Source organism: Sinohyriopsis cumingii, chromosome 6 (assembly GCF_028554795.1).
Source record: "Sinohyriopsis cumingii isolate HCF-2022 chromosome 6, ASM2855479v2, whole genome shotgun sequence".
Lineage (NCBI taxonomy): Eukaryota > Metazoa > Mollusca > Bivalvia > Unionida > Unionidae > Sinohyriopsis > Sinohyriopsis cumingii.
In genome coordinates, this window is record NC_142966.1 from 42,420,249 (window position 1) to 42,447,639 (window position 27,391).

The 27,391-nt window shown below is 33.8% G+C and overlaps 1 protein-coding gene across 4 annotated transcripts in view; it reads left to right on the forward strand.

Moving 5' to 3' along the window:
- LOC149796795 (ATP-binding cassette sub-family E member 1-like) overlaps positions 1-27,161 on the forward strand; it is a 33,041-nt gene extending 5,880 nt beyond the window's left edge. For all 4 annotated transcript variants that reach the window (XM_089961446.1, XM_089961447.1, XM_089961448.1 and 1 more), the window contains 15 exons: positions 526-643; positions 2,264-2,401; positions 4,704-4,773; positions 5,974-6,070; positions 8,532-8,743; positions 9,385-9,531; positions 10,406-10,537; positions 12,647-12,816; positions 13,769-13,911; positions 14,988-15,110; positions 18,825-18,936; positions 20,595-20,690; positions 23,122-23,341; positions 23,753-23,815; positions 26,629-27,161. In XM_089961446.1, coding sequence (XP_089817572.1) covers positions 526-643; positions 2,264-2,401; positions 4,704-4,773; positions 5,974-6,070; positions 8,532-8,743; positions 9,385-9,531; positions 10,406-10,537; positions 12,647-12,816; positions 13,769-13,911; positions 14,988-15,110; positions 18,825-18,936; positions 20,595-20,642 — 1,510 coding nt within the window. In that variant the 3' untranslated portion in view covers positions 20,643-20,690; positions 23,122-23,341; positions 23,753-23,815; positions 26,629-27,161. The remainder of the gene's footprint in view (positions 1-525; positions 644-2,263; positions 2,402-4,703; positions 4,774-5,973; positions 6,071-8,531; positions 8,744-9,384; positions 9,532-10,405; positions 10,538-12,646; positions 12,817-13,768; positions 13,912-14,987; positions 15,111-18,824; positions 18,937-20,594; positions 20,691-23,121; positions 23,342-23,752; positions 23,816-26,628) is intronic.
- The last annotated feature ends 230 nt before the right edge of the window (positions 27,162-27,391 follow it).

The following is a 27,391-nucleotide window of genomic DNA, read 5'->3' on the forward strand; positions in this document are numbered from 1 at the left end:
TTTATTATGATCAGGAGTCATTTAGTATTCATAATGTACAGGTCAAGGCAATTAAAGTTTTGGTTCATGACTCAAATGCGAATAACGAATAACGGCTTCTTTTGATTTTCTGTTCATCACAAGCTTCTCATGTAGGCCAACTCTTCTTTGATCTTGGCAAGCTGACAGTTAAAATCCAGATATTGTTTTTTATAACTTGCTCAGTGTATATTTTGAAATGAGTGATAATTTCATTTATAGGGTGGACTAAAGTGAGCTGGATACAGTCACCTTGTATGGAACATAAATGTTGGAGAGAACAATATTACCCGTAATTATGATTTTGTATCCACTGCACATAAAATAATCTTGATAATAATAAAAACAATAATGTAATGATATTTGGTGCATGGTATTTGTTTAAAAACCAATTTTGAAAAGTGAACCTGTGTACACTGGCTGATCGTTTAATTGGCCATTTTTTCCTTTTTCCACAAGTGGCCACTACTGATAGGTTTGATTATATATGTGTTTGTTTTTCTTCAGGTTGCCCGTACCACGAACAGGTGTTGTACTTGGGCTTGTTGGCACTAATGGAATTGGGAAGTCAACAGCACTGAAAATTTTGGCTGGGAAATTAAAACCAAATCTGGGCAATTTCACAGTAAGTTAATCTACTTTTATCAATTTAATCAATTGATTGTTGCAGTTACTACTCAACAGAAAATACAATTATGTAATTTTTTTTTAGATATAATACTACTGAAAACCTGTGAGTTTGCTAATTCAAATACTCTCGAGTTTTGATTAATTAAAAAACTACAAGAGTTTTATTTAAAACGTTAAATGACTTATTAATTGATTATCTAGTATAAACATGGCTGATTTACTTTTAACGAATTCCTACTCGAAGCTTGACAGAGCAGTTAGATGTTGTTTGACTTCTGGTGCTCACATGTGAAAAGTGTCATGGTTGTCAATTCACAGCTCATTATTGACATTAACTTACCTAATTTCCTGCATCACAGATGTTTTACTCACCAGATAAAGTTATCTTACCTTTGGTTAGTCAGCTGCATCTTAATCGAGGGCAGCAATTTTTAACTTTTTTTGGCAGTGACCCAGATTAGGTTTGGTATTAGCCTTGCCACAAATCAAATGCAGAAAGATCCACTTGGGTAGGAAATTTCAAATTATTAAGGTTGATCTTGGCAACCCACTCAAAATAGCATGGTGACCAAGTTTTGGGTCATGACCCATGCGTTAAGAACCACTGCTCCAGGGGTAGATAAAGTCCAGTGCAAAAATGGTGTCATTTACAATTTCTAACATGCTTATTTCTTTTTAAGTGCCACAATATATAGCTCTAATAGGAAATGATGTCAGTTCCAACACATGCCACAGGTGTTTTGTTTACAATACTCTGAGATGAAAATTTAGAGAAACAACTATTGTGATTTTATTGGAAATTGGATATTAAACAATATGATTGCTTGTGGGCAAGAAAAATAATCTGAAGTTTGTTAACAGAATGAGAAAATACATCCCATCAGGACTAAAATTTTTGTCTGATCCCTAAACAGAAAATATATCCCATCAGGACTAAGATTTTTGTCCGATTCCTAAACAGAAAATACATCCCATCAGGACTAAGATTTTTGTCCGATCCCTAAACAGAAAATACATCCCATCAGGACTAAGATTTTTGTTTTGTCCGATCCCTAAACAGAAAACACATCCCATCAGGACTAAGATTTTTGTCCGATCCCTAAACAGAAAATACATCCCATCAGGACTAAGATTTTTGTTCAATCCCTAAACAGAAAATACATCCCATCAGGACTAAGATTTTTGTCCGATCCCTAAACAGAAAATACATCCCATCAGGACTAAGATTTTTGTCCGATCCCTAAACAGACCATTTGTCACTTTGGGTTATATTTGTCCAGCCTGCCAGCATATATGGGGAAGAATCTAGTAATATTTATTATCATCTTTGCCTTGATTTTTGGGTTAGTTGATTGTTAACATTTGTGCAGTTTATTTATAATACTGTTAATTATTGTCAATCAGATAAGCACATGTATACATGTAATGCAAGAGGAAACACACAGTGGTCAAAGAATATGAACAATGCACAGTGGTGAAAGAATAGGAACAATGCCTTTAATATCTTTTAAATTTATAATACTCCTCAGCTGCATCTGGTTTTTCCCTCTGTTCATGATATCCAAGATCAATTTGATGACAGCTAAACATTAATTACTTATTCTTCATTTTACAGGATCCTCCTGACTGGGCCCAGATTCTGATACATTTTCGTGGATCAGAGCTTCAGAATTACTTCAGAAAGATAGTTGAGGACAACCTGAAGGCTGTCATCAAACCACAATATGTTGACCAGATTCCTCGTGCTGTCAAGGTAAGTAGCTAATGTTCCCCAGAACACTGTCTTGCTTTTTACAAGTTTATGAAGTATGCTAAATGACTTTCAAAATGTTTAACACAGCATCATAGATAATAATTGTATGCCTCCATTGCTGACTTTTATTTCTGCTGCTAAAGGGTTGTCTAGCTATATTGTCATCTTTTCGGCTATTATGCTAAGAGAGGCCATCAGTGGGCTAGTGGTCTAAAGCACTCACCTTTATCAATCACTGCCATCTCACCAATGGCTGTGTGGGTTTAATTCTCTGGCTTGGCCAATATGGATATGCAAGAAAGCTTGCCAGTGGCTTTTATTTTTGGTCAGTGGTTCTTACTGGGGTTTTCCTAGGCTCTTACTCCACCAGCTATGTTGGCATCAGATATAGTCTATCATGCACTGAAAAATGTCATTAAACCCCAAACAACAACAACAACAACAACAACTTATTCTAACGACTTCAAAATGGTGATGACTTTGGAAGTTAACCAGCACACTCAGTTGTCTTTTTACAGTATTCACCATTAGAATTTAAGTTTAAAAAGAATGCATGAATTCAATCATTTGTGTATATGTGTGATATATATATATATATATATATATATATATATATATATATATATATATATATATATATATATATATATATGAGCCATGGTATGAGAAAACATTCATTTGGACGTTAAGTTGAATTTTGTAGATTTTGTTTAGTTTGAAAAGAACATTATTTCTTGAATATAATGCAGTTTATTTCATTAAAATATTATGAAGATTAAGACATATTTCTGTCTGTCTGTCTGGATGGATGGATTATGCCATATTTGCATTTAACATTGGTTTTAAGCAATACTTTATTTTCAAGTTCTAACTATATTATAAACACATTTGGTGCATGTTTAATAAGTATCATATTCATATTCAGTGTAATTTGGCAATATATATGAATTAAAAAGAGAACAACAGAATCTATACATTGTTATGAATTTTAACTAAGTAACTAGATTAAAGTATTGTAATTGCAAGTTAGTACAAATGCTAAATCAAGTACCCTTAATTATGATTTTTTCTTTTTACTTAATGGAAGTTCATTATAAATTGGCATTTGAAAAGATTTCTAAACTTGTTTGAAACAACCCCTATACCATGTACATAAGAGAAAATGCACACGTCTTTCAGATCATACTGTTCTTCCTAATTTCTTTGTTGCCGATAAAACTTTACCATAACTGTTCATAAACAACACACTAAAGAATTCAAGTCAGTATATGAATGATCTAACCGAATTGACACAGCTGATGTGCAAGTGCTTCTATTTTTAGAAAGACAGGTTTTCCTAATGTAATCACTCACTTCATAGCTTTGTTACAACAGTCCATTGATAGGATTGCAAATGCAAGATTTTATTATTTGTTTATGTACTTAGTGTAACATTAGGCATTGGTTAAATAGTATTTGCTTTGCTGCTGTTTTTTTTCTTCATATTTTCATAAAAATTCGTAAACTCAGAATACAACTTTGACCTTACAGCATCTCTCATCAAATTCCACAACATAGCATCATCCCATATATTTTTGACCTACATAATTACACTATTTATGTAAATTTAAGTTTAGAAAAACAAGTTTGTATCATTTTTCATTAAAGAATAACTTGTGGAAATCGGGCGGTAATAGTTGCTAACTTACTCAAGAAATGGTTTATCAGCTATCAAAACACATGCCTGTGAATGTGCAAGAGTTTGTGAGCATAATTGATATCAACACCATTTATTTGATGGCTTGAAGCCTACATTTTGCCTTGAGCTATATATAACATGACACTGGAAGTAACCTGGCCAAGGTGAGGGAGCATCTCAGAAAGGATGGTCATTCAATGTTCCTCAAAAAATAATTACAGGGAGAAGTTGTTTTCACTTTCCTAACAGAAGAAGGCGAAGTTTACACTTTTTAGATGACCTAGTCACCCAATTCGCCTGGTAGCGTGACCCCTGTGCATGTATGTATATATGCATACATGTATGTCTCAATTTGTTTAAAGGTTTTGACTACAACCACACCTATGGTTTAAATGCATATTGTTAAAAATAAGTGGATACCTGCTCTTTTAGTGTAGACAAATACAAATCTTAAAATGAGATCATCCGTCTTTAGTTAATTCTCAATGAAACTATACATCTCTACCAGTTTTTTGATACCTCTGTAAATGCAACCCAAGAAATATGTCAATGAAAAGGATAAGTTAAATTAACATTATCAAGTATGAAAAGGAGAAAAGATGCTGTCATTTTGTTTCTTTAAAGGGCTCAGTGCAGGAGCTTATGACAAAGAAGGATGACTGTGGCATTCAAGAAGACATCTGTCAACAACTGGGTAATGCCATCATTATTTAAATTTAATTTTTAATACACATTCCACATATATATATATATATATATATATATATATATATATATATATATATATATATATATATATATATGTGAATACGGGGACAATTGTTAGGATGCAGTTAATTTTGTAATTGAGTCATCTTTAAATTTAACAAAAAGTATTTCTTTTCTTTATTTGAAATTTTAATGATGTAAAATGCACTTAAATTTTTTCATCAGGTATGAGGTTTCATATATGCGACCATTTTGTGCCATAAACTGATATAAAGGTTTTGTGCATTTTTCTCAGTTTTTCTTTAGGAACTATTATATTATCTCTGATATTTTAAGAACACTTTGAAACGTTTTGTTAGTCATGTATTGATAATATTTAGAAATAAGTGCCCCACTTTATATGAAAATATATATATATATATATATATATATATATATATATATATATATATATATATATATATATATATATGCTATTTTAGCTTTAATTTGATAAATATTAATAACAAAGATAGAACTCTTTAATTATTGTTTTTGTAATTGATAAGATTTACTGATCGTTTTAACTCAGAGTCTATGGAGTTCATACATACAACAAAAGCAGATTTTATATAATCACTTAAGATGAGTCCAACTGCAAACTGTACAGTCCCAGATCTGCCCCATGAATGTTTGGTGAGGAATGTGGGGGTTGACTTTGATCAAGATTATTCATTTCAAACAAAGACAAAGAGATGCAGAATCATGTGAACTATACTGTCCAGATTTAATTAGGTGTCCCTATCTTTAATTGGGAGTTGCAGTGGCTCAGTGGTTAGCATGCCCGACTTCTTCCTGCAAGGGAGTAGGTTAGAATCCTACCATTGAGACCAGCCTGGGTCAGAATGTGTCCATTGGCAAGGCATTTTACTCCAATTGTCTTGGCACAAAATAACCAACTTGTGTTGCTGTGCTGTAAAGCACCAAATCAAACTGGTCTTTAATCAATTCCTGTGAATCAATCCTTGTGTACAAACTTCGTTTTTCATCATAAACCCCACAAAATTAATTTGTAATTAAATGTGGTGTCTTTGCTTAATGTTTAAACACAGCAAACCAGAAAATGAAGATTTTATTGTTTGTACTAGAATCTTAAGTCATTAAATTGTAGCTAAATTCCATCTCGCATTATTATTTATTTCTTCAGACTTGATAAAGGTGAGGGACAGGAATGTTGAGGATTTGTCAGGAGGAGAACTGCAGAGGTTTGCATGTGCCATGGTTTGCATACAGAAAGCAGACATGTAAGTTGTACATTTTTTATGGTCAGTAAAATGTGCTGTCACCCCTGCAGACCGGAATCTTTGCTAATCTTACCAACTTCTCTTATCTAAGCCAGGTTGTCTCAGCTTGGCGGTCTCAAAGTGTCCAAGTGCTACCCATAGCATTTGTTGGAACTAATTTTTGAAAGTTAAAAGTTATGATTGTAAACTAAATTGTCAAAGGTTATAAGTTTTCATTTTAAACAAAATAATTATTTTGTTATTTTAATATGATTAAATATGATAATATCTCAGTGCTGCCAAATATTTTTGTTATTTTCTAATGCCTGTAACATATATATTTTGAATCAACTGGCCATACCTCTACCTTCATTAACATATTTGTAATATTGCAAAGTGTTTATGGAACAAAGCTGTGGGTATGTGAGAAAGCTTGCCAGTAGCTTCTGTCATGGGTTGGTGGTTCTTTTCGGGATTTTCCCAGGTTCTTCCTCCACCATTTATACTGGCCGCCATGTATAGCCTATCTTGTGCTGAAAAATGGCATTAAACCCTACAGTAACAACAACAACAGAACAATAGTATGTGACTCCTAACAATGTCTGTATTATACCAAAAGTGATATGAGTAGGATACTGTTGTGCAATTCATAAAATTACAAATGTGAACTGCTATTTGTTTTGTAAGAGAGGCAGATATAGGATGATTGTCCTGATATGCTTATCTATATTTTTATAAAATGTTTTTCAGTTAAATGATCTGCAGAAGAAAAAACAGAGAAAATAATAGTGCCTGATGAATTTGTTGAATGCACTAACCTATATTGCAAACATGAAAGGATGTTTTAATTTGAATAGAATAAATTGAATGAGGAAAATAAACTGGGTTGGATTTTGCACCAAGGCGAGTGCAGAGACAATGCAATCCTTCAACTAGAATTTCCTTGTCATGATGCAACCCCAGCATAGATTCTGTTAATATTACTACAATTAATGGTGACTGCTCATAATCAGAAAAAAGTTGTCACAGTCATAAAAATATCAATAAATTTCTTATAAAGTCTCATGGCTAAATTGTTCTGCTTAATTCCGGTCACTGAAGTTAGAAATTATTGAAGTTTCACTAGAAAGTTGCCAGAAAAAAGATCACAAGATTCAATCTATTTCTATATTTGGAACATAACACTTTCAAAAAATGTACCTACCCTCAAGTTCTGCAGTTACATGTGAACAAATTTTGCAGCTGTATATTTCAAGCAGTTTTGATGTGACACATCTAGTGCTGCATATCAGTTGTTACATGTAATTCGCTATTCAGCTCTATCAAGCTACAAGAACATTTAGACAAATGCAGACTGTGGCCTTTGATCATTAACTAAATGTAGTGGTCGAGTAAAATATTGATTGTTGGGACTTTTACATGAAGAAGTCTATCCTTTTGTTCTAATAAATTGTTTTTATTGAGAATTAACAATTTGGAAGTATTTTATATTTTTTTCTCTCTCTTTTTGAGTGTGATAATGCAGGTTTTTATTGTAATTATATTTTACTATCATTGGTTGTGTTATTGCAAAATTTTTTTAAGGGATCATGAAAGATTTTATGTTGTGTTCATTTGGTGAAACAATTTGGAGTTGGACACAACAAGATGACAAGTCATGTCCAAGTTTTTCATATTTTCTTTCATCTTTATTTTCTACCATTGTCCATGGAGTGAAAAACGGTTATAAATGACCATTTGGCAAAGTTGTATTTAAAATCATTTTTTCATAGTTTGCCTTCAAAATATTCACTCAGTCCCAATTATTTTCACTACCTGATTGCTTCATAGCAAATGTACATGTATCCAGTATTGATGTAGATTCAATACACTGTAATATTGTCATTCCTGAACCTTTCCTAGCTAATTGAGTTTAAATACTTATATTTGGGAAATGTCCTAAGTACTCAATTTAAAATATCTTGATTTGGGATATATCCTAACTACTAATGTTTAAATATCTATAATTGGGATATGTCCTAGCTACGTGAGTTTAAATATGTACATCCTAACTTCTTGAGTTTAAATATTACCTATATCTGGGATATATCCTAGCTACTTGAGTTTAAATATTTATAGAGCTGGGATATGTCCCAGTGTATTACATATCCTCATGTTTTTCCTAGGCACCATGGTACATGTATGCTGAACTATAACCAAAGTCTTTGTAAAGTTTCTATGGAATGTTCCGCATTATGTTCAGTTAAATTTGTCAAAAGTTAGCTAAATATATGAAATTTAGAAAATATACCATTATCACTGGGTGATGCAAATTTTTATTAAGTTTAAACTCAAGTCATTGTTAAGCAAATCAGGTGACATGGGATGCAAACACTGTAACATATGCTAATGAACTCATGAATGTATGTACAAATAATGTAGTTTGATAACTAATGTTACTTTAAAAAAATTTATCACACGTTTCACTTTTTTTCTCCTGCAGCTACATGTTTGATGAGCCATCCAGCTATCTAGATGTCAAGCAGAGGTTGAAGGTGGCAAAAGCAATCAGGAATTTAGTGGACTTTGACAAGTATGTTATTGCGGTGGAACATGACCTGGCTGTGCTAGATTTTCTCTCGGATTACATCTGCTGTTTGTATGGTGTGCCAGGAGCCTATGGAGTTGTCACTTTCCCATCAGGGGTCAGGGAAGGTTTGGGAACCTTCAGTCATTTGCTGATTTATTTGAGCTGACTATCTACATTCATTTTTGGTTTGTTTTGAATATGAAATGTTTAACCATAAAATAGGGAATTTTGAAGTCTGTGCTATGGCAATGCAATGGTGGTTAGTGAGATATATATATATATATATATATATATATATATATATATATATATATATATATATATATCAGACTGGTTTATGTTGTGTGGCATACAACTTTACATTATAAATAAAATGAAACCAGTAACCAAACTTTTTTCTTCCTTTTTTTTCCTTCATTTTGATTGGGAATGATACGCGCTCTGCCGGCAGACTCTACATAGTATTCATGGTTACAAAGGATTAAACAAAGGTCTATTGTGATTATATCTGGTTTTGCAGTATGGTCATTGAACAGTAGCATTGAAACACATATTTTGCTAACTTATTATAATGGTCACTGCTTGCATATCAGAGATTGCTCAAATCAGGTGTTACTGTAATGGTGTGTGTTACTGTGGAAAAATCATTCAGGATGATGATTTATTTTCTAACAGTGAAGACAATAACAAGACATTATTGAATAGGGATATATGTTTAATTCTTTTATGTACGTAATAATCTACATTTATTTTCATTCTTTTGCAGGTATAAACATATTCCTAGATGGTTTCATCCCATCGGAAAACATGCGGTTCAGGGAGATGTCCCTGACATTCCGAATTGCTGAGAAAGCTGAAGAGGAGAAAGTCAAAGTCTGTAGATATTCCTACCCTGACATGATGAAAGTTATGGGTATGTGCAGCCAGTGAAAATTCTTATAAAAATTCTTCTTGAAAACAAAGCAGTTTCTTTCACACACCATTAAGGTCTATCTGTTTTTATCTTCTGTTTCTTTTAACTTTGATCATTTATGTTGAGCCCATGCAGGTGGCACAGTAAGACATGTATGTATTTGTATGGATCTCACATGGTTGTGTGAAAAAGAGACATGTATGTATTTATATGGATCTCACATGGTTGTGTGAAAAAGAGACATTTTTGTGGGTTATTCTATTTGTGGATTTGTCTGTTAAAGTTCACATATTTGCAGGTATTTAATTTCGTGGATTAACCTCAATAAATATCCAAAATAAAGAATTCAGTAAAACAAAACATGGTTTTTCATAATGGTATCATTCCTTGTGTGAAGGAAACATGTAAATATCATGATCAATTCATTTAGCATATAGTGGCAGTATTTGATGTCTTCAGTGTCCGTCAGAGTGTGATGACTAGGTTGAAAGACAGTAGATGGAATCACTCATTTATTTGTGCCTGCCACATGTATGCATGAACGTGAACGACAAGACTTGATAATAAATAAAGACTACAAAGAAGAATTGAACATCCACTTCCACAAATGGTATGCTAAACATGTCATGGAGACCACAAGTGAAAAAGAAGGCATCACTGATGAAAATCAATGTAATCTATTAGTTGATCTCAAAACCTCATTAATTAGAAAAGAAATGTTCACAATTTTGGAATCATATGCAAATCTTAGTAAAGTGATCTTTCATTTTAATCGTTTTGAATGAGCAGGAAAAACAAAATAAAGAAAGGATAATGGTTATTACATTTGTTAAATAGACTGCATATTGCAACTCTAATTTGATGTGTGTTTTAGGGAATTTTACCTTGCACATAGAGGAAGGCCAATTTACAGACTCTGAAATCATTGTGATGCTGGGGGAAAATGGAACTGGAAAAACAACCTTCATTAGAATGCTAGCTGGCAAACTTGAACCAGACAATGGAGGTAGATATACAGATCGATAAAGTTTCCTATCTCTCAGACATTTGGAGCATAGAAGAGCAGAATTTAAGCTCAAAATATGTTGACAACATCATTTTTTTTGTGTGTGTGTGTGTGTATCTTCACAGTAGTTGCTTGATTTGTGCTATAAAGACATTCTGGGGAATTCATTCCTTTCTATAAATTCATTGAAATCAGAGCCTCCTATTGTAGCCCTACAGTCCTGTATATGGAAGATTAGAAAGTTGGCAATAGTGTTAGAGCCTGGTAGGAGCTGCTGTTGCAACAGCCCATGGCACCATCTCAGGCTGGTTTCTGGATAAAGATTCCCTGTTTATTGCTGATATTCCAACAATACTAATATCTTTCAAGTACATCAAAACCTTTCAAGAAACAGAAAGATCAGGTTTTATAAAGATTGAACTTCATATTGTAGGATTTTACCCATTTTGGCCTCGATCTTTTTTTTTTTAGGCTTATGAGATACCCTAAACTTACCCAACTCTAAATAGCCGGGATTTTGCTGCTGTGCTGTTAAACCCTCTATGTGCATGTGTTCATACCAATTTCACACTGAAAAGTTTTCAAAACCTTAAATTTGACAACCCATTAATAACCCAAATCCCAAAGAAACTTAATTTAATTGTACTATCTGGAAGAAATATTCTGTACAGTAGGCTGGCTGCTAATCAAATTGGTATTAAGAGTTATGAAAAGCTGCCAAATCCATTTCTGAATGGAAGATTCCCTACTCAGATATTTTATACTTTGCAAATCAGCATGTTCTATAAACTTGGAAAAATCCTTGGATGTGAACTCAACAAATCATCTTTAAAATATCAAGCTGATCATTAGAGAGTGGCACCCCTCATAAAGAACAATCTGAAATTGCCAGTTACATATATGACACACAAACCCCTGACTCATGAGTACCTCCCGAAGGGTGAATCTTTGACCAAAGTACATAGCCTGTCAATGTCCAATGACAGTGGAACATATTGTCAAGTGTATTTATATTGACCCGGTATGTGAGTCAATGTAAAAACAAAAATGAAATTTAAGTTAAGGAACTTGTGATAATGTACCTTCAAAGAAAATCTTGGATTGTTTGAGGGAATGTAGTATATATATATATATATATATATATATATATATATATATATATTTTTTTTTGACCCTGTATTTTAAGGCTTTGATATATTTTTACCTGCATCTTTTTTTTTAATATAAATTTTACAGATTTTACTATCTTTAAATTTTGGGTGTTATCTAGTGTACTTCATATTTATGTTTATTTTGGAAGGGTTTATCTGCATGGAATTATTTTGCAGATCTTTATCTTTATATTTTTAGAATTTTACATTTAATCAGCACCATATTGATAGCCTTTAGTATGCTGATGTGCAATTGAACCCTAATTCATACATACATATCTTGCATGCAATTTTCAGTCATATTGAAGCACACCAAAATACTGCATTCTATCCAAAAGCCATATCATTTTTATCTGAATGAATTTCCCAAGGCTACTTAAATGCAGGGCATATATTTAATTTTCTTTTTAGATTTTCTTGTAAGGGTCATGGTGTTAATTTGCCGAAATTGTATTTGCTTCTGTCTCTAATCATGTATGTATTTCATCTGAAACTGAAAATCATATTGCCATTTATGGAGGCTTTTTTTAAAACGCAAATAAAGACACAGTAGTAACGCATGAGAAAATTCATGACCAAAGATAAACTTTGAACTTATAAATAATTTTCCTGAATCAGGTGGCCTTTATATGACAGACTATTCTGACTCTTGGGTGAAAAAATTTCTTTGCACTTATATCCAGATTTTATACTGGTTTTAAGGATTGATTGTTTTGCAAAAGTCAAGATTTCATACTCAGAAATATATGAAATACAAGGCCAGTGTACCCTTGGGAAGTGTAGGCAATAAATGTAATTTTTACTCTTTGAGACTTTGGATGAAGTTTCATAATCCCTTGTTAAGCACACATAGTCTAACTCTTAACGTTTTATTTATATGCGGAAAAATAAGGTACACCTGTTCAATGCAACAGTATATATGGAAATAAATGATCCTTTAATGAAATATATTTCCCAGGAAAATGTCCGAATCTAAATGTCAGTTACAAGCCTCAGAAGATTAGCCCTAAATACCATGGAACGGTCAGACAGCTTTTCCACGAGAGAATACGAGATGCATATATCCATCCCCAGTTCATCTCAGGTGTTATGAGACCTCTGAATATTGACAATATAATTGATCAAGATGTAAGTAAATATTTCCTTAGCATTTTGTGATTGTCAGGAGTCTTTTATTACAATAATAATGTTATTATAATGTATTTCAAATCAAATATGTACATTTAGGATTAATATAAGCATTTTATAATATGGCAGGATAAAATTACTTTGGAGTCTGACATGTCTAATGTTAGGTTTGTAAACAGCAAACATTGTTAGTAGATTGTACTTCTGCATTCATTTTGGAACAACATATGATGTTGTTGTTGTTGTTGTAGGGTTTAACGCCATTTTTCAGCACATGATAGGCTGTACATGGCGGCCAGTATTAATGGTGGAGGAAGAACCCGGGAAATCCCCGGAAAGAACCACCAACCCTCGAGAAGCCACTGGCAAGCTTTCTCACATACCCACATTGGCCGAATCCGAGACTCAAACCTACGCAGACAGAGGTGATATGGCGGTGATCCGTAACGGAGAGCACTTTAGACCACTCGGTCACTTGGGGCCCTGGAACAACATATAGTTCATTAGCTGCATGCATTGCATCAAAGGTATGTGCTACGTCTCTCATCAATATATATATATATATATATATATATATATATATATATGTATATATGTATATATATATATATATATATATAGTTCCTCTTGCACAATGTTATACATTATACTGCTCAAAATACTTTGTGAATGACTGAATGTTATACTCATTTGTAATTATTTGTACAGATCCCTGCAACTCATAATCTGAGTGACTGAATGTTATACTCCATAATAATTATTGATACAGTTCCCTGCAACTCATACTCTGAGTGACAGAATGTTATACTCATTTGTAATTATTCATACAGATCCCTGCAACTCATAATCTGAGTGACTGAATGTTATACTCATTTGTAATTATTCATACAGATCCCTGCAACTCATAATCTGAGTGACTGAATGTTATGCTTATTTATAATTATTCATACAGGTCCAGAACTTGTCTGGAGGAGAATTGCAGAGAGTGGCCTTGACCTTGTGCCTTGGAAAGCCAGCAGATGTGTACCTGATTGATGAACCATCTGCATATCTAGACTCTGAACAGCGAATTCATGCTGCCAAGGTCATCAAAAGGTTAGACATGTGAAACAATGAAACATGACTTAGAGTTATTTCTTCTTAGTATGTGTGTAAACTGAACATTGAATATATGCTGTCAAGGTCATTGAAAGGTTACACAAGTGATACAGTGAAACATGACATAGAGTTATTTCTTGTTAGTATGTGTATAAACTGACATAATTCAGTTAGTCAAAATACAATTTAAATACCAGATATAAACATTTTGTAACTTAAATACAAAACATTTGTTTTGTATTTAAGTCTATCCAGCAGTTAAATCCTAGAGCTTTGTGTCAACAACCTGATTGTGAATATAAAATTTAAACCCTTGTTACGGTTTTCATAGATTTGCCATTATTAAGCCAGGTATGTAATTAGCCCAGTATGTACAAAACATATTGTCTCTCATGGGGAAAGAATAATTTGAAGCATAGCAGGCATGATGTTATATGTTTCTGGATCAGTGTTAGCATCAAGTTCGTAATGCAGTATTTGTGTAAATCTTTATAAACCATACAAGGTAAGATATGGTGTTATTCAGAACTCTTATGTATTGTTTTGGAATTAGTCAAGAATGTCTGTGCTCGAAAAGTCACACTTTGCACAATTAAATCTTACTGAGTTTAAAGCTCTGAATGCCGCTTTTACACTTTCTGAGTACACTCACAGTAAAGCTTATTGAAAACTGCAATTTCGTGGTTAGATGTTTATTATAGAGGGCTTTTTTTTGTCTCATCTGCATTTGCAGGGATTTGCCTTGGTCTTTTTGGGGGGACAACTTTTGTCCCTAAGCCCAGTCCCCCAAAATGTTTATATTTTCTCAATTTTGACCTGAAAATTTTCATTTGAGGTGAATTAGTTTGGAGATTTTCTTATTCAGAAAATTCCACATATAGCTCAATTATGTGGAAATTTTCCAGTTTCAAGTACCCCAAGGCAAACTCCAGGAATAGTAGGAGAATCCCTGATTTGTCATTATGAGTGAAGTAATTCTTTACTTCAAGAATTCTTAGTTAATATTGTCTTAAAAATGATTTTTATAATTGTATGATTCTAAACTATTTGTAAAAACAATTTGAATTTTTCAGATTTATTATGCATGCCAAAAAGACTGCATTTGTTGTGGAACATGATTTCATCATGGCTACATACTTGGCTGACAGGGTTATTGTGTTTGATGGAACACCCTCCATTGACACCAAAGCAAACAGGTAAATCATATTCTTTGTTTACTTATTGGTTGTAAAGTTCTCAATAATTAGTAGCTAAATCTGTTTAAAAATGAAGACAGAATATTGAGTTTTCTAAAATTTGCTTGTTGCATCTCTGTTTCTTCTTAAAATACATTATGTGATCATAATACTTTAGAAGAACTACCACAACCTCACAAATGCAGCCCTCCCAGGCGAAAACATTTTATCTAAAAAGCTAAAAGTTGTCTGCCAACCTGTTTGTGAGTTGGATAGTGACCTCCCCTTGATACAGGGATTGTTGCAAAATCCTGTGAATACTAAAGTTACTACTTTCACTCATGCCAAGTATCTACGGACACAGAGGTCTCACAATCTACATATTAAAAGATTAAAAGCATTTTGGAAGTTGTCTTTTTAAAGCAAGTTGGGAGTGTATTCTCTTTGAATTTCCAGCTTTACTGTTCTTTTTTTGATGACAAAATTTCAGACTTTTCAGCATCATCAGTTTGCCACACTCACACACTTTGGTGCCCTTCATTCATACCTCCATTGTCAAAATTGCATCAACTCACATTGTTTTAGCTGTATTTAAAATAGGTGTAGGTCTTGTGTGTGATACACAAAACTTGTCTAATATTGCTGTATAATTTCTGCTGTCGTTGGATACATACAGGTAAATTTTCTATCTTAATCAATTCTTAGCATCCATTTCGTAGTTATTTACATGACACTTTGCTGATTTTACCTGTAAATGATGTGTGAAGACTCCACCTTATGAACTTTGACTGAAGAAGTTTTCTGCCTACTTCTACTGTAGTTCTATTCTCCTCCATCTGCAACAACTGCCTGTTCTAAATCTGCATCATCAGTTGGTTATTGACTAAATAGGAAGAATCTACCTTCAAATCACATCTGCATTCTGGCAGAGTTGATGACATTCTGGTCTGCCTTATTTGTCAATTACAACACCCAGGCATCAACTGACCCTTCTCACAAAGTTGTCTTCTCACAAACAATAGTCAGTGGTTCTGTAAGACCCATGGATAGTTTTCCATTTGGATACTGCAGCTGTGAACCCAGATATTACAGCTTTGGGGACAACAAAGTCATCCTCTGTACACATGTCTTTTAATGATACAGAGCAGTTGGTGTGTAATGTTGTGGCCATAGACGTTTTGGTGGATTTTATATCTCTGGCAGCCTTTCAACAGACAGAACACAGCATAACTTCTTTCACCCCTAATCCCACAGGACATACATTGGATTCCATTTCCAGAACGGCTCGTGTTTTCAACAGAACTGCCTAACATACTCTGGCCAATGCTCAAACGACAGCTATGAACTTACAACTTCAGAACGGGATGCAGTGTGCTCTAGCTCCATGATTCTTAAACCATTATAAGGCCAAGCTATGCTCACAACCTTTATCATCTGATCTCCGCCTGAATGGTCAAGTTGATGAAAATCTGCATCCTACCTACCAAGGAATCCAATTTTCTCTCCTCATAGTCTCAGCTACTGCAGATGGTTTTTCAAGGCCAACAACAAAAAGATCACATACATGACCCTGGGACATAAGCCACTGGGAAGAAGTCCTGTCAAATCTACAACCATCAAAAATCACAGTTAACCAGAACAAAATTGGACAAGAGGCAGAGAGATGGTGACTTTTTTTCTCCAGTTTTCTTTTCATGAGTTCTTTCACTTCCTAAAAGAATGACATCACCCTTATCACAGATCCCATTGCTGTCAAATGGGACAATATATGCCATGATGACTTATGGACCAATCAAGTGGTTTCCAAGAGACTCAGTATCACTTTCATCGCATCTCTTTTGTCTAGGGTTCCCTCAGCTACAAGTGTTGCACTGTTTGCCTTGTCATTGATTTAAGTGCTTCTTGGTTCGCAATGAACACACCATGAGTTTCAAAATTCAATCCAGGTGGGAGACTAGGCAGTCAGTGTGGACTTGGAAGATCCATATCTTCATGTCTTCCATGATGAGACAGGGTGTCATTGAACATGGAACAGTAGCCTTTGATTGTGATTGGTGTTAACTGTTTCTCATCAAAGAGCCATAGTAGGAAGTTAGTTATTTGAGGTATTGATGTCTGCAGTGGTATAATGTGTTCTTGCTCACACCATTGTTGGAAGATTTTCCATTTGCCTTTGTACACTTTTAAAGAAGAGGGCCATCCTGCTTGAATGATTTCTCCACCAAAGGTTGTGAGAACTGTTTGTTTCTGAGTGCTTGTTTAATATGATCCAGATGTGCTCAGCAACTCTGGGATGGGATGAAACACCTGCCGTAATGGTTGCTTGAGCAGATCAGGAAGTTTGGCATTCCACCTTGTTGAAAGTAGGTCCACATTGTTCTATCCCATCAGACACATATCTGAAGCTGATCCCTTACATACAGAATCTATTCTTCTATTAGGGTATCTTGAAGCTGTCTCACATACCTCAGGGGACTGGAAATGGTCTCTCTGGGATAAGAGGACGTATCTTCCTCCACCTCTTGCCTATTCTCCAAAGGTATTAAGATTGGGTAATACTTACACATGTACCCTCACAGCCTCCTCACTGTTACATCCATATAGAGAATATGCCACCATTCCAATTACTGAAGTATTCATGGGGTTTAGCACCAATCACCATATCAAGGGGATATCTCTCTATATAACATCCACCTAGGTGGGCAGATAACCTTTTAGCCTTGAAAGAGTGGATTTGTGAGGTTGTAGTAGTTGTCCTAATTTATTATGAGCAGTTAACTATTACTGAAGAAACATATTTTACTATAAAAAATTGTTTTTTAATTATACTTCACTTATTATTTTTAAGGCTCATTGGAAGCCTCTTTAATTTGAAAATAATCTTATAAAAGCACTCCACCTTTCTAGCCAACATCTGGACTGTATTTGCAACTTTTTTTAAGCAAATACTTTTACTTATTGGGTATTCACAAAAATTTACCAGTATATGGAGAAACTATACAATTATTCTGGCTTCAGCATTATCATTGGCATTAGTATTTTTCAAAGTTGGACTTTTTTGCAAGTTGTTGTACATATTTTAGTCATAACAGATTTTTAGTTGTTTTAGGGTCACAGTGATTAGTCTGAAATACCTACAGGGGTATTCTTCCTAGTGACTGAATATTGATAAGGTCCTTGATATTATACTGGGGATCCATGGTAGCTCAATCGACAGAACATTTTCATTATTAATCCAAATGTCATTGATTTAATAACCTGCTAAGGCCAACCCAGGTCGGGGGGCCCTGAGTGGCCGAGTGGTCTAAAGCGCTGTCTGTTACGGATCATTGCCATCTCATCTCTGTCTGTGTGGGTTCGAGTCTCGGATTCAGCCAATGTGGGTATAAGAGAAAGCTTGCCAGTAGCTTCTCGAGGGTCGGTGGTTCTTTCCCGGGATTTCCTGGGTTCTTCCTCCACCATTAATACTGGCCGCCATGTATAGCCTATTATGTGCTGAAAAATGGCGTTAAACCCTACACCAGCAACAACAACAACAACCAACCCAGGTCGGCTGCCTCGGGTTCTGTCCGTCTGAAAGGTACTTAGATCCCATATGCTCAGCATAATATAGCCAAACAGTATAGAAATTGCCATTACAAACCATCTAACAGAATGTCATGCTGGTAGTGTACTTCATTTTTATTTGCAGAATGTAGATAGCTCTTGAGTCTTGAATTTTGTTTTTATTTCCAGTTCCCAGTCTTTGCTGAATGGTATGAACAAGTTCCTTGAGTCCCTGGATATAACCTTCAGACGGGATCCTAATAATTTCAGACCTCGTATCAACAAGCTCAATTCTGCCAGAGTATGTTGAGATAATAATAATAATAATAATAATGATAATAATAATAATAATAATAATAATATTAATAATAATAATAATATTAATAATAATGTTATTATTATTATTACACATTTCCATTCATAACTAATGGGCAATGGGGTCCACAGATCTGGACTGCAGCATAACTGAGGGTGTGAGATAGTAAGGGAGTCTACAATTTTGGTTAACATTTGGAGGGGTGGGTGCAAGCAGTTTGTATTAATCTTTAAAAATAATGTCCTTTGCGCCACACATATATTTGTAAAATGAATTTGAATATGAATGAATATTCAGTCTTAAGAAAGATTTCAATTAATGTTGATAAACTGATGTCAGACTTTCAAAATAAATCAAGTTGACATGCAGTGTTGTCAAATTCATGCCTTGGTAAAATTGGAGTTGTCTCCCTTTCATATCAGAGTGCTCGTATTATTGTAGCCAAACAAACTAAAGATTCATAGCTTGAATGAAACCCACAATGCATTGGAGCCAAGTTATTGAATATGCATGTCCTGGTTAATTCCTCAAGATAACAACCTTACACCTCTTTGCCAGTAGCAAATATTAATGACTAAACAGTACCCAAATACAGTTGGCATGTAGGAGTCACATGTTCTTGAAGCCCTGCATCTGGATTGAGAAAAAAAAAATCATCCCCAAAAAATAAAGAAAAGATAATAATTTGTGTGTCTTATTTTTTAATGCATCACTGCACATTTTTTATAACAATCCACAGATTAGTTAAGGGCAAATACTTAGTGAAATTGCCAACATCTTATATTTCAAGAAGAAATTATGATGACCCTACAACCAGATGTTAATGTGATGTTGGCACTTTTCATGCATTGTAATTGTCTTGAGACAATTATTCTGCTAATTAGATTGTATCATCATGTCTAAGTACCATTAAAATAAATCTAGTTTAGTCATTGAGTGAGCAGTGTTGTTACAATAGGTATTTGTTTTTCACAATATTCCCAGTGTCTTGGTCATTAGACACAAGGCTAAGCAGTCTTGTATCAGCATAACTATTTATATCTTGACATAGTGATATATTTCTCTTTTGATCCTTATTATTATCATAGATAATTAAACATTTTAACATTTTAAAATATGTGAGGACTTTTGCAAAACAATTTTACTTTGTTGCTAATTCCATTTCTTTATTTTTCTTTTTAAAAACAATGGGATCTACATGTCTTACCATGTTATAGACAGGTTAGCATGTAATCTGCATATGGATTAACTAGGAAGTTTTCTGATATTAATATAATAACTTTTCATGAAATTAAGACTCATAAAAACAAAGTCTAATATTTCATCTAATATTTATTATTGTATAATTTGTGAAGAATATCAAAAAAATGTCATTTGAGTGAAATCTGAGATGATTAATGCTTAGAGATTTTTGAAAAGCACATCTAGTCAAATGACAATCATTTCTGAATGTATGTATACACATATATTTAAAGTCCACTGAAAAAGGCTCACCCAAATATGGTAGGTCATGGTGAAATATAATTGATTTAAAGTAACACTTTAATCTCCTCTTGGTCAGTCTTTTCCAAGAATTTGCATTTTAACCATAAAATTCTGTAAAGATTCTCTTTGTAACATGCTTGACAATTTCAAATTTACAGGATGTAGAGCAAAAGAAAGCAGGTCACTATTTCTTCCTCGAAGACTAAGGCGTCCTATTCTCCAAAATTACTACTGGCAACTCGGCTTCCAGACAGGTTAGTATTGAGGATGTAGTACAAAATGATACAGTTCAAGGTCATAAAGATTATGGGGACTCATCAGAAATGGCTTCATCTAAGATTAGCAGTACCAGCAGTAGCATTTGTATGACCAGAAGAAGGGATCTGAGTAGTACATGTATTATTTTGAGATTATTAGAGGATCTAGATGTAGATGTTTCACTCCTACATTATGGGGAACCATCTAAGAAGTAAAGCTTTACCGATTAATCGTCCATACTCATAATCAGGCCGATTATTGGAACAATCGGTATAATCAGTATCAGCAGAAATAATCGGTGCCGATGCAAACAAATTTCCAAAATATAAATTTAATCATAACATTCATCTTGACATGGCTTGAATTTAAAACCAGAATTAAATAGTGGAAATTAAGGAATAAACATTTGATTTGGGGGTTAATTAAAAGACAGTATATTCTTAAAAGTAAATACTTTTTAGCACGCTTGCTGTAAACTACCACTGATTGTCTGCTAACAACAAATTATCAATACCATGCATGTACTCATCCCAATCACAGCAGCCAACCAGCCACTGAGGCCTCGTGTGGCTGTTGAACTTCCAGCATACACATTACAGGGATGGTCCTGGCTTTTAAAAAGTTGTCGCCAGAAAAATCGCCAATCTCAATATTTTGTTGCCAGTTTTCACAAAATGTCACCAGAATAAGTAGTGAATATTTTTCCAAGGCTATTAATGTAAAAGGCAATGAAAATTGAAAAAGATGGGATAGTTATTACCATATTGACAATTAGCAATACAGCCATAATATTACAACATAAATCATTACATGATTGTTTTGCACTACTTCCATGGTCTTTGCATTGTGCATCACCGTTAGTGCATAGAGACTGTTGTCACCTGAAATAAATGCATTATCAAATGTAAAATATCAACTTTCCTACAGTCTCTCTTTTTTTAATAGAAACATCAGGTATTAAGTAAATCTATATTATATATATTATTTTCCAAATATTAGTTTTGTAAGAAACTTTATTTAGATAATGACATTTTAATACTAAAACCCTATGATCGTACTTTGCAATGTTAGATAAGTGACGTATAATGTGACCGTCAATTTCACGCATTCAGGAATTAAATGCCCCCCCCCCCCCCATTTTATGGTTAGTTTCACAAAGTACATCTCTGTCAACCAGGAGTTCCAACATTTATTTTTGCTGCGCTTTACATGCTTTGCTTGTTAGTGAACTGCTTCCTAAATCCCAGGAATGATCACTGAATGCTGTAGATTTTTTCTCAGTAAGCAAATTATGATCTCTATTCCCACCAATGAAACTTACACGAGTCAACTTGACCTGGCATTACTGTACCTTATATAAAAGCATTGATTACCATCATTAAATTAAAAGAAGGAATGAAGAAACATATCACAGAGCATATGTGCCCCCAAAAAACTAAGTCAGAATAAATATGTTATTTAGTAAAGAGTTTTATTTGCATGTACAAGTTAACAACAAGAAATAAGGTGGGATATAAAATGTGGGAAATAGTTATCACATGTATGGTAGCTTGAGACCACATTTGAACTGTTAACATTAATCCGCACCCATTTTAGGCATTGTTAGTTATAACAAAAATAGGGCATGGTTTACTTGTCAATCAAATGCTTGTGCTTTCACTAACTGTAGAACAGGCAGATTCTTGAAATAATGGGTCTCATAATCGGTATCAGCAATTTTAATAATTGGCTATACATGGTATCGGCATAATCCGCAAAAAGTGACATCAGTACAGCTCTACTAAGAAGTTGCCTCATGACCAGATATGGGGACCCAGCATTGGAAGCTTCATATCCAGATATGGGGACCCAGTAGTAGATGCTTCACTCCCAGAATATGGGGACCCAACAAAGAAGCTGTCTTATGGCCAGATATGGGGACCCTGCAATTCATGTCAATATATGGGACCCAGCAGAAGGTTTGCTTAACTCCCAGAATATGGGAACCCATCAAAGAAGTTGCTTTTTGGCCAGATATGGGGACCCTGCAATTCATGTCAATATATGGGACCCAGCAGAAGGTTTGCTTAACTCCCAGAATATGGGAACCCATCAAAGAAGTTGCTTTTTGGCCAGATATGGGGACCCTGCAATTCATGTCAATATATGGGACCCAGCAGAAGGTTTGCTTAACTCCCAGAATATGGGACCCATCAGAGAAGTTGCTTTTTGGCCAGTTATGGGGACCCAGTAGATACTCAATAACCAGATCAATGAGACCCAATAGTATATTGACAATTCATTGTCTTTGATTTTTTTGAAATACCATTATGTCTAAACTGATATACTGTAGTTGCCATTTATAGATTTTATAGCCACTAATGCTGAATTTAGAGTTTAACTAAATCCGTGTTTATTTTGTCATTCTAGTCATATTTTATCACACAGATTGAATCTTCCATGTTCATCATGCTCATGTGTCTGTTCGTGACGGGAGACCGATATGCCATTTGGGACAATGCCTCGGATGGGCTCTTTACTATCACCTTTCCACAAGGCCATTACCTATCATATATTGGCAGTATCCATGACAAAAGTAAAGAGAATAGAGTATGTTGCTCAGCTCCTAATCAGGTGTATTTGAACACTGAGGCATGCTTCTGGAGAGGTGAGTGTTAAAAGATTGTATCCTCAGTTAATTATGATGGAGAGAAAACAGTAGCACATGTCCAGAATTATTATGCCTTATACAACATCATAAAAACAGGAAAGCTAAAGTGACCATCCATCATAATGACTACTCAACTGAGCATACCCGTTTATCAAATTTTCTTTAGAATTTGCAAAAGAAATGTATCATAGTTTGAATAGAGTTTATTAAAAGAATATATGCATTGTACAGTAATGTCTATAATTTATTCCTGTTTTGTTATTTTTCTGTCTGTAGTGATCTGGTAACAACACTGGGAATATCTGTAATTTTTTCATAGTGTTACATCATTCTGTACACAAATCCACGAGAGAGAGAGAGAGAGAGAGAGAGCTGAACAGGATCACTTTTACTTTTTTATCTTTGTAGGTCACCATGGTTTGGGCTACTTGAACCTCCTTGATCATTCCATGGCCTGCAATGTTCCATTAGGTAAGATACAGAAAGATGCATTTTGTGTTTACATGAACAATAATAAGTAAATTTCATTTTCACTTTAGGTATTGTGTGATAGCTTATATTACCAATTATTCACTCTGAATGATTCAGATGGTTGAAAAAGATTGACAGCTTTCACATGAGACAGATATGTTTGTGTTTGTGCTTCTTATCTTTAACAGAAAGGCCACATTTGGTACCCATGTCTTCAGATAAACTCTCTTGTACACATGTAAATGATTTTGTGCTGTATCTATGTAAAGGTTTGATCTCTTTTTTTTATAAACATTTTAAATTGTTTTCTTTTTGCTTAATTTGTGTCCATGTGCTTTTGTTTTGTATGCAGGAAATCCTGCATGATCAAACAGTTGATTTGTGTTCTAGCTTGTTTTTTCCATGTAAAATTGATTTTATCAATGACACTTATGGCCAACAATGAGATATATTGCTATGAGGTTGTTATTGTTATACAATCAGAGTTAATTCCTTATGTTGGTATTCTTGTTATGTAATTCTTTCAAAAATAATTTGTCTTAGTTATCTGTTTCTACTTTATTTTTCTCTATGAAAATGGTGAAGGCAAAACTTTATTTTAGCTCACCTATTTATAGATAAGAAGAACTTATACAAAATGCCTGAGCTCATCATCCATTGTGTGTCTGTCTGTCTATCTGTCTATTGTCCTTCATCAAATAGCAGTTTGTTGTTATTGCTGCTTGTAAGAAAGTCTTGGCATACAGTTTCATCCTGAGGTCTATTTCATATTAAATTAAATGGTGCCCATTGAATGTCTGTGGCCATCTTGAAAATTTTGATATCATTACTCCTCCTTGGATATTCATATTGACATCGTGTTTCCATTTGTAATTTTTCAATGGTCCTATGTGAAATTGGTACTGATCTTGCATCCTACGTAGCTGCCATGATGACCATCTTGAAAATCGTGCTATCACTTTTTCTCCTGAATTGATGGTGATATAAATACAAGGTCTTTACTTACAGATGGTTCTCAATGAAATGCTTCCATCTTGAAAATATTTTTATGTATATATCTGATTGGATGCCATATTGACAGGGAAATTTAAAGAAAGACTTATCATGGCATGTAGATAGTCCTCACTAAAATGGCGCAAATGTGACATCCAGAATTGCCATCTTGAAATTCTTATCATTAAATCCCCAAGAAATGATAGTAGTATGAACAGTGAATTTTCAGAAAATTACTTCTTATATTTTGTAGATGATCCAAAATAACAAGTGTTTTTCTGACATCTAACTTGAATAAATCATTATTGCTACTCTTGATGAATGGATGGTAATATCAGCGCTGAGTGTTCACTAAAATACTTATTGTGACCTTTATATGTTCTGAAATGAAAATTGTGCTAATCTGATATTCATCATGGCAGCTATGGTGGCAATCTGGACAGTCTAGTTATTGCTTTTCTCCTGAACCAATGGTTACATGGCTATGGTGTTTTAATTTGAAGACTTCTTATGATATGTAGTTAATGCTATATGAAACTGGTGCAGATATTACCTCTCAGTACATGCCTTCACAGTGTTATTCAAAAACTCTTTTTATGACTACCCAGCATTGAATGTATGGTCATATCATGGGATTTCCACTGAGATATTGAAATATATTGTGCCATATATATATATATATATATATATATATATATATATATATATATATATATATATATATTTTAAGAGGCAGCTAATGTAATCAGGAGTTTGTTGTTCAGGTGATGGCATACCACACTCATGGCCAAACATGTGCAGGTTTGAATCCTACCACTCAACAGCTCAATTTAATTGCTGTGGAGCTTGGAGTGTCAAGACACTTTAATGCCAATGCCTTGTCACTGTATAACCTAGTGGTATTGTTATGCCATAAAACACCATGTCCAATCCGACCTTCTCCAGATGGTATCAAAATATTTTTAAAACGGAGTATTATAATAGTATGTAGCAGGTCCTTATTGGAAATGGTGCTGATCAAAAATCCATCATGGTTAATGTAACAGTCATCAAAAATATCTTATCACTGCTAGTGTCATTGTCATGAAATTTATACAAAACACACATGTAATTAGACCTTATTGAAAATGCCATAGATATAACCACCAAGATGGTTGTCACATGGTGAATAAATTTAAAATCCAAATCAATATTGTTGACCTTGAGGCCAAGTCTGAGGTCCTTCTTTGAAGTTATCAGCACAGTGACTAGCACTTATGCAATGAATTTTGATCTTTTCTTGTATTTGATTGATTTTCTGTGAGTTGACATTGACTCAGGTTTTTATCTGTCTTGTTTTGTGGGGATAACATGAGCAAGTATGGAAGGATTTTCTCAACCCATTTGGTGGATATATTCTAAGAATATATTGACTGATGTCAGTCTAATAGCCAGTTCCTCTTTGGTTACTAATTTCTGGACTAAACTTAGCCTGTAGGTATTTCTTTGACAGTATTATAAAGAGAAGTTCTTTGATACTAGGTTCAGTTTCAATGGTGATGACAAAGAATTTTGTACTGCACTTACATTATTAACTCAGATAAATATTAAAATATTTTAATTACAAACCTGTTTGTTAAAGTTTCTCAAGTATATCGGAAATGATTTCAATTCATAGGCATTATAAAAGGTAACAGGACGAAGAAGCAGACATTGCATGTGTTCCTACATACTCATTTTGTTCAATTCCTGCAGGGAACACTTGTTATATCTAGTTTTATAAGTTTTCTGCAAGTTATTTTTATTAAATTAAAAGCTGAAATAATTTTATTCTCTTCCAGGGACCATGTTGGGGAAATGATGAGTTGCTAAACCAAGACAGACATGTCTACTCAATAGCATTGTATTCTGTTGACTACCATTTTGTTTTTTTTCTTCAAACTTTTCCAACTTTATTCTGAATTGATGTTGGAAATTTCAAGCCAGTTGAAAGAAAAGTAGTGGACTTGTTACAAATTAAATTTGTACATGCTGTGTAGTGTAAACTTGGTGTCTGACATTAAGTTGGAATACATTCTCTTAGGCAAGCTTAGCTCAGCAGGTGGCACAGTGAACTTCCTGGTTTGGCTACAGGCCCATTAAAATTTCCACTAAACAACAATTGAATGATAGCTAGTGTTAGGTTGGAGATTTATCAGTTTGAAGAATTCGGCCTGCTAATATATTGGATCTGTGATGAAGTATCGTCTGTCCTTTATTGGATATTCATGAAGATTTTTTTCATAAAATTTTGTTTTTAATGAAGGTTTGTTTACTAAATCATAGAATTTTAAATTTTATTTTGTATTAAAACAATATATTTCTGTCATTTATACTCATTTGTCTTTTCTTATCTACATCATCTTATTTGAGAAAACATGTATATTTATTTATTCAGTACTTAAAGAAATTCCTTAAAATTATTACAGATATTCCAAAGGAATATACATAATTTACTGACCAAATTATTAGACATAAAATAGGTTATAAAATTGTTACTAAGCACAGTTTTAAATTTATACCGATGGATTGTTTATTGGCTGCAGACACTGATTGTAATTATTA